General features: G+C 41.8%; 1 protein-coding gene across 1 annotated transcript; it reads left to right on the plus strand.

Moving 5' to 3' along the window:
- The first annotated feature begins 3,592 nt into the window (after positions 1 to 3,592).
- LOC136319335 (zinc finger protein 596-like) lies at positions 3,593 to 4,683 on the plus strand. Its single transcript, XM_066252635.1, is given in 1 exon segment — positions 3,593 to 4,683. A coding segment is annotated over 1 exon segment (762 nt). The 3' UTR covers positions 4,355 to 4,683.
- The last annotated feature ends 4,399 nt before the right edge of the window (positions 4,684 to 9,082 follow it).

A 9,082-nucleotide genomic window follows, 5' to 3' on the forward strand; every position in this document is an offset into this window, starting at 1 on the left:
AATAAAAATATTAAAGGAAGTTCTTTGAGCTGAAAGGAAACCAGAGTGAAGGGAAACCCCAGGCTTCAGAATAAAAAAAGATGAAAAGCAGCAGAAAGTCAAAAACCTGAATTAATAGATTGTTTTTCTTGTTTCAAGTTCTTAAAAATAGGTATGGTCACTGAGAGCAGAAAGTACTTTATATCATTTAGTGTGACATTGCTGGCAGGAATGCAAATGATATAGCCATTTCAGAGAACTATTTGGCATGTTCTTATAAAGTTCAATGTACACTTACCATAAACCCAGCAATTCCAATCCTAAATAGATACCCCGAGAGAAACAAAACTTGAGTTTACACAAAAACTTGGATACAGATGTCTAGAGCATCAGTATTCCTAATCATCAAAAGCTAAAAAGAAATCTAAATGCCCTTCAATTGATGAATGGATAAACAAACTGTAGTACATCCATAACAAAGACAATAGTCTACAATTTATATGACATTCTGAAAAGGGCAAAACTATAGAGATAAAGAACAGTTTGACAACATTTAGGGGTGGAGGGAGAAGTTGACTACAAAGGGGGAGGGACATGCTATTTTCGTACCTCAATTGTGGTGGTGACTACATGACTGCATTTCTCAATACTCCAAACTGAACGCCAAAAAGCCTTCATTGTTCTCTATGTAAATTTATAAATAATTTTATTTTTTATTTAAGCAGTCTGTTAATTTCTTTACATTCACATGTCCCTCCCTTAACTCACTGTACATATTTCTAAAAGCTGAATGCAAGTTGGACTGTCTTAAATTTGAATAGTTAAAAACTCACCAAGGGGGCTTGCTTTTAAAAAGAATCTTACCATGAATTCTTTTGCAAAGTAAACTTGGTTAGTGCATCTGATACTATTCTCCATGTAACCTGGAGTTTTGAATTTTATTGTCTGCCTAAAGTGAAGTGAATATGCAACTCTGATAATTTTTCAGAAGTTTTTTTGTTTTATTCTGTTTTTATAGCTCTGACCGTGAGTAGGTAGGGCAAGTTATTCTCACAGCCTTTCTCAGTGCCTGACCGGAAGATAAAGACTCGGAACATTCCTGGGCAAAGTCCCTGAGGACCTGCCACCAGAGAAACCTAACTTCTCTGACTCAGAGAGGAGGAGAGTGGGAGGCGGGTCTTAGTGAAGCCTGGAGCATGGCTGAAGGTCACTGGGACCTGCGCCCTGTTGAGCCTGTGGCCACACATATGCCTCCTCTAACCCTGGCAGCCTCAGAACTCCCTGATGCCAAGGGCAAACAGCAACACCATCAGAAGGAGGTAGTTGCCTTTGTCTCAGCCTGGCACTTGGTGATGTGTGTCAGAGATGACACCTGTTCAAGAAACCAGGTAAACACTGTGCGCCTTGTTCTGGCTGCCTGCTATGCCCACGGTTAGCTCAGGTGCTCTGCTCGCCAGTTTGCACATCCGGGTCACATTTCCTCAGGCCTTGCTCTCCCAAGCTGGGTTTCAGGGTCAGTAGTCTTTCAAAGAGATTACAGACAGCTCTGCCTTTGCCCCTCCTTAGGAAGGTGTTTCTCCTTTGCTCAGTAACTTCCTGAAAAAACAATGGGTGCAAATCTCATTGTTGCCAGTCACAGAGCATAGTAAATGTCTAGGGGAGTTCCCTACAAAGCAAGCCCCTTCTACAAACTGAAGTCTCCTTTTGTAAAGGAGCTAATCCTCCCCTCTCATCACACGCACGCACACACACACATGCACTTGCCAGTTTCTCTAGCTACTAAATCCTCCCTGGCACACAGTGGGTACTTTGTCCAGTGAGTAGTGCAGTAATCACTTTCCTGGTTCCTAAAGCTTCCTACACTTTACACAGTGACTCTGGGAGGCAGGACTTGAACTCATCTGCTGAATAGCAAGACCACATCTGGGAGCTCCGAGACTGGGACAGAGAATTTTCTGTTCTTTCTGTAGCACAGCTGCCCCTGCTCACCCACAGCCTCATCCAGCATCCCTGAGCCTTACAGAAGACGAAGGAGGTGCTATAATTCAACACAAGGGGAGACCTGGCTTTTTAAAAGCATGTTTTTAGTAAATAAGAACAGTTAGATTGTAATGGGAATTTCCTCTCATGTTGCCCAAACACAGAGTTTCTTTTCTTACTCTGGGCTTCTCGCTTCAACTAGAAGGGATCTATTAATACTGCTAAATGTTTAAAGTTAAAGTCAAATTTAAATTGTTAATCACCTTATTGCTGACAACCCAAAGAGTGTCCATTAATAAGAAAGAGTCCACAGAACGCTGCTCCAACCCCTTCCTCATTCCCCACTAAGCTCATGCTTTGCTACCTGATCCCCCTGCTGCAGGAGAGTCTCAGCCGGAGGATTAATAGCGGAGGACCCGGCCTCATCTGGCATGCGGGGCCAGGCTCAGCCTGGAGGACTCCAGAACACCCAGCCATAGGTGCAGAGCTGTCTAATGACTGTATGGGTCTGGGTCCCCACATTAGATGTACTGCTTAGAACTGCGGGCAGCCCCCGTGCAGGGGCAGAGCATGCTCTAGAGCTGACCACACGGAAGCCAGGATGGGATCATCCAGAGGGTTAGCCTCTCCAAAGGGACAGGAGTCTCCCACCTTGGGGTCCTCCTTCTCCAGCATCCCCAACAGTGTCACTCTTCCCCTGGGGAAGAGAGAGGGCGTGGGCCTCAAACCCACTGGGGTCCTCTGAGGAACCACAGAGGACACTCCTGGGCAGTGCCCTCACTGCAGAGGGGTGGCCGGGGCATCTGGCCATTCAGTCCAGCTCCCAGGGGTTAGGGTTGCCCTTGGGGGGTATAACTCCTTCTACCCATGTTTGTACCCTCAGGTCACAGCCACAGCCAAGGGACCCTCTTCAGCTTCAGAGGAAGTCCTGACGAAGCCAAAGGCTGCTTCTCTGACCAAAGGCACGCAAGTCAGGAGAGCAGCGGCAGTGAGCATGCCCGATCTTTGTCTACACAACTAGACTATAAGCTCCCCTGGTGCAAAGATCATAGAAGGAGAGAGAAAACAATGCAAATGGTTTTCATTATACATTAGCATGATTTTGACTAAAACCTTGAGATCATGTGTTCTTTGTTGTTTTAACTTGATGGCAATTTATACAAGAAAAACAATTGTCTGTCCTTGTTCACTGAGGCAGGAACTGTGCCTGTCACCATCTTTGGGTTATAATAATATACAAAAATGTTAGTGGGGCTCACAAGAATGCCACTCTGCCTGTACCTTGAGCTCAGACATCCCTGAATACCTCTTGGAGTGGGGACTATTTGCCTGCTTTGTGCTTAGACCATCTCTGAGTGAAAACCAAGAGAAACACTATTGGTAACTGAGATATCGACCATGGAGACACTGGAGTCAGTGACCTTCCAGGATATAGCTGTGGACTTCACCCAGGAAGAGTGGGCCCTGCTGGACGCATCCCAGAGGAAGCTATACAGAGATGTGATGCTGGAGAGCATCGGTCACCTGGTCTCTGTGGCGGAGATCTCACCCTCCAGAGGGTCTTATTGAATTCACTGAACTGAGTGATGAATCTACTCATCAATGTGCCCTGACACAATGTTTCTTAGCTCACATGGGAAAGAAACCTGAGGTCAACCAGCAGTGTGGAAGGTCACCTAGTGAAGAGTCCTCCCTCAATACACACAATCAGACTCACACCAGAGATAAGTAAAATGCATGTCATGTATGTGGGAAAGTCTTTAGCAACTTCTCTAATCTTCGGCGACACAGGATGATTCACACAGTAGAGAAGCCATTTCAATGCCATCTTTGTGGTAACGCCTTCGTACAAGGCTCTGACCTGAGAAACCACAATCAGATGCACAACAAAGAGAAGCCGTATAAATGCCAGCAGTGTGGAAAAGCCTTCAGTCAAAGTTCTTACCTTAGACAACATGAGAGAACTCACATGGGAGAAAAGCCATATGAATGTCACATATGTAAGAAAGCTTTCAAACAAAGATGGTACCTTAGAAAACACCAGGTGATCCACACTGGGGAGAAACATTACAAATGCCACCAGTGTGGGAAAGCCTTCAGTCATAGCTGTAACCTTAGCCAGCACAAGAGAATCCACTTGGGAGTGAAACCACATGTATGTCTCATTTGTGGGAAGGCTTTCAATCAGGGTTCTGAACTTAGGCGGCATAACAGAACACACACTACAGAGAAGCCATATGAATGTCAGCAGTGTGGGAACACCTTCACTCAACACAGTAACCTTAGAATGCATGAGAGGATCCACACTGGAGAACGGCCATATTCCTGTGGGCTGTGCAGGAGAGACTTCACACGTCGTTTTTCCCTTAGACGGCACGAGAAAACCCAACATTAGAAAGGAAATCATGAAAGCCTTCAGGGACATTCTGACCCTGAAGGACATGGTGCCACAGAGGACAAGACTGTGGAAGAAACTTCAATCACAGCTTTAGCATTAGAAATCACCAGCAGACACACGCACTGAAGAAACACTGCAAGCAATGTGACAGATCTGTTTGTCATCATACAACGCAGTCCAGAAAGCATTTTATATATGAGTGCAGCCGTAGGGACGGGACCCAAATGCCACAGCCTTCACTCCTGTTCTGCTGTCACACAGACTCACTGTAAGTGTTCTCATATAGATGGTGACAGCAACAACTCCAGACCGGGAAGGCAGTTGAAAAATAGTTGCACAGAAGACACCCTGTAATGCTTCATTTATAATATATTCATAATATGAACAAACATCTTATACGGGAAATCCTAAGTCCGTGATCACCCTTAAAAAAACATTCTGCCCAGTAACAGGCTTCACATCCGCCAGAATCTCAGAGAAATAACAGTAACACGGGGTCAGATGGAGACATGGCTGGAGGGAAACCAAGGACTTCTCACAAACCGTCCCCCCCATTCGGGTCATTCTGTGTAAAATCAGCAGAAACACTTTGCTTCTAAACAAGGCTGTGCTGTCTGTGAGGACTCACACTGTACAAACACGCTCAGCGTCAGGAAGGCAAATATTTAAGGATCACACTGCTTAGTCAACCTGAAGAGTCCCCCCCTGAGGAGACAGCCATCTAAGAATCAAAGCAGAGACGGTTTCAGTTTCATCTTCTATCAGAAAATACGAGTGTGCGCGTGATAAATTAGTAAATAAATCCTTTAACATACAACTCTGCAAAGAATGGAGACTTTCAGAAATTACCTAATTATAATTTGTGGAATAAATTGTATGAAAGTAAAATGACCAGGCAATAATAAAATATAATTTTGCAAGAAATTAAAACTTGTAAATGTAGCACTACTAGCTGATATTTGAATAATAAAACCTGTGCTGAAGCTGAAAAAAAAAAAATGTTAGTGGGGAAATCTTACTTTTGTCCATTAGTGCCGTTGCTGACCTTCATTCAGTCCATCCTTCAATAAGCAGCGTTAGACCAGAAGGCCAGACCCATCTTGGGCAGGTCATGTAACCTCTCTGAGCTTCAACTTCCCAATCTGTAAAGCAGAGATAGTAACCGTGCTGACATCACAGGGGTATTCTGAGCATAAAAAACACTGGTGTTTGACAAAATGCTTGGTAAACAGTGAAAAGCTATGCAAGTATCAGCCATGACTACAGCAGGCCTGGGTAAGGGGCTTCCCCAGCCTGCCTGTGCTCAGCTAGACAGGTCACTCCCTTCTCTGAGAACTCTAGCGTAGCACACATGTGCCATATTGTCCTGAATATGATTTACACAGACATCATGTGTCTTTTCTAGTGTCCTCTCCAACTACAGAGCCTTGAAGTTTGCATTTTTACAGTTTGTTAAGGTGGTTCTACACTCCCCCAGAGGAAGTACAGGTTGCTGGTACAACACTAGGGCCCTACACAGGTTGAGACCTGGCTGTGTCAGCACAGCCCTGCTGATCCCCTTCATGTGCCCTCTGGCCTGCTGGCTCCGCTCCCAGAGCCCTCTGAGTGCTGTCTCCCCAAGTTGCAACACACTCCTCACTGGACGTACACCATGCAACTTGCAGCCCTCAGGCTAGAGTTGGCTTCACTCCACTCCTCTACAATACCTTCCAGGCCTCCTCACCCATGCATTCCATATGATTTCCTTCTTCAATGTCTACCAAGTGCCTACCCTGTGCAAGGTGCAGGGCACAGTGGTGAACCCATCAGAGCTGATCTCTTTCCTCCTGGATGCAGAGACCTTGCTGATAATAATGGTCTGGAACATAGACAATTATGTTGTGAGTGTTTCCTGTATTTCATGCAGGAACCTTTTACAGACCCAATTCAAAAGCTAGATCTTTGAGTAAGGCTCTTTGCACCCTCCCACCCACAATCAAAATAACAGGTAGCATGTAAGAAGCACATGGCAAAATAATTTATGCCTCCACTCTTGGCTGGGGAGAGTTTCCAAACTATGAAGGATATACAACACAATAATCAATTTAAAAATTAAAAATGCATGAGCATATGCGACTTGATGACTTACCAGATACAAAAGGTTTAGTTCAAGGCTCCTAGACAAACACAAGTTAATGCAAGTTCTTTTAGAAATGTTTCCATGTGAAAAAAAAATGCCAGTACAACGGTCCAGAAGCTGGAGCATTTGAGGTCTTGCTCCACAGCATATGTCATCAGTTTTAGCTCAAACTCCTATAGAAAAGTAAAAATAAAAATAAATAAGCATTCAGGAGCTGAGACATAGGTTTCCAGTTTTGAGTGAGAGATGAAATATGTTACTCCTGTATTAATGAAAGTCAGATGCCACCTTGTGGCCAGAGTTTAAAAGTGCAGGGATTTAGCTGGGCAAAATACTGTACAGTCCTCCCTTGCCATATCACGGTTCACTTTTCAGGGTCTCACTGTATCGCTGATTTTTAAATTGTATATATCTATATCTAATTTTGTATCGCAGAATTTTCACTATATCGCGGGATTTTTCAGTATATAGGTATCTTTATATATTTTTTGTTTTAATTATTTTTGCGGTAAAATAAGTGTGGGAAAGGTTAGTAACAGTGTGGGAAAGGTTTATAAGAGTGTGGGGAGGGTTTATAAAGCCTTAAATAATATAAACAATAAAATATAAGGTTGCTACTTCACGAATTTTCTCCTATCTCAGGGAGTTCTGGAACCTAGCCTCCGTGATAGACGAGGGACCACTGGGAATTACATTTCACAAGTGATATGCTCTATCCCAGTGGGGACAGTGTATTTCCACATCTACCCTCATCCACTTGCTTTCTCTAACCTGTGATATCCTTATACACACAATCCTTATTTCACACACACAGCATTTATAAGCTGCCGAAAACCTGCCTTCTCTAATGTATAGGGCTGCTGTCACCTCATCCTAAATCCAATGTTAACTAACCCCTGAAAAGCTCTCAGAAAAATTTTCATCTCTGAAGAGTGAAGATGACCTCACAGATATTTTCAAGGATATTAGGTGACACACAATTTCATTTTATAAGCAAAGAAAATTTCAGATGCAAGCAAATGGATGTTTCGAAAAAAGTAGTCTATATGAAGTAACTTCTACATATTTTATAATTTGTAATTTATATTTTGTGACATTTCAAAGATTAAACAATCTATTTTGAAATATTAAAACTTATTTTAAATTGAGTTATATATATTTTATAAAATTAATTTGATATTTTATGTAAGTGAGCAAATTTGACAGCACTGTAAAATTCAGAATTGCCCTCAGACTAATAGTTATTCAATAGAAAAGTTAAATATAAACATAATCATGTCTTATTGCATATATTATCTATTTGGATGCTTTTTTAAAAAAGGTTAGACACACACCAGTTAAAAGACAGACTTTCAGAGTAGATCAAACAGTAAGACCCAAATATATGTGTTCTACAGGAAATCTCCTTTACATATAAAGATATAAATAGATTAAAAGTAAATAGACTGAAAAAGAAATATCATGCTAAAAAGAATTAGAAGAAAGCAGAAGTAGATATATTAATTTCAGACAGAGTGGACTTCAGAACAAGGAAAGTTATCTGGGAAAAAAAAAAGAAAGGCATACATAATAATAAAGCGTCTATCCTTCAAGAAGAGAAAAGAAGCCATAATGTGGGTGCACCTAACCCAGGGGATCAGAGTGCAACAGTCCAAACCCAGCAGACCTGCAAGGAGAGACACTGAATCCCCTATTCCAGGTGGGGACTACGGTATCCCTGTCCGAGATGGACAAGTAAATACAGCAGGCAGAAAATCGGCAAGTACATAGCTGAACTCAACACCACCATTAATTAACTAGATATAATGGACATCTATGGACTATTTTATCCAATAATAGTAGAATATACTTCTTCTCAAGCTCATGTGGAACATTCACCCAAGAAAGACCACCTTCTGGCCATAAAACAGACTTTAACAAAATTAAAAGAACAGAAATTATATATTATATAATATCTGCTCCTAGAGCATAATGGGGTTAAATTAGAAACCAATAACAGCAAAATAGCTGGGAAATCCAAATTCACTTGGAAATTAAACACTCCTAAATAACATGTGGGCCAAAGAAGAAATTTTAAGATAGTTTAAACTAAATAAAAATGAAAAACACAATTTATCTAAATTTGTGGGATACACTGAAAACAGTGGGAAATACATAGTGTTGAATGCATATTTTAGAAAAGAAGACAGATCCACAATCTATAACCTAAGATTTCACATTAGAAAACTAGAAAAAAGGAGCAAATTAAATCCAAGTAAGAAGGAAAATATATAATAAATATTAGAGTAGAAATCAATGAAATTGAAAACCAAAATCACTAGAGAAAATCAATAAAACCAAAAGCAAGTTCTTTGAAAAATAAGCTGTTAACCAGGCTAAAAAAAAGTGAAAAAACACTCAGAGGACTGAGGGCGGCTGTAGGGGCACAGGAATCTCCCTCCATAAAGAAGAAGAAACTGTTCTTCTCCGCTGTGGCCAGGCCACAGAACCCACTGAATTAGCCTCCTAAAGGGACTTTCAGTTTTAACACCCTCACTAATTTAACTATTGCCAAAAAAGCTGGGAACTGATTGGAGATCTCTTACATACACGGTTTCTAATTATTT

This window comes from Saccopteryx bilineata, chromosome 1 (genome assembly GCF_036850765.1).
Source record: "Saccopteryx bilineata isolate mSacBil1 chromosome 1, mSacBil1_pri_phased_curated, whole genome shotgun sequence".
NCBI classification, from domain to species: Eukaryota; Metazoa; Chordata; class Mammalia; order Chiroptera; family Emballonuridae; genus Saccopteryx; species Saccopteryx bilineata.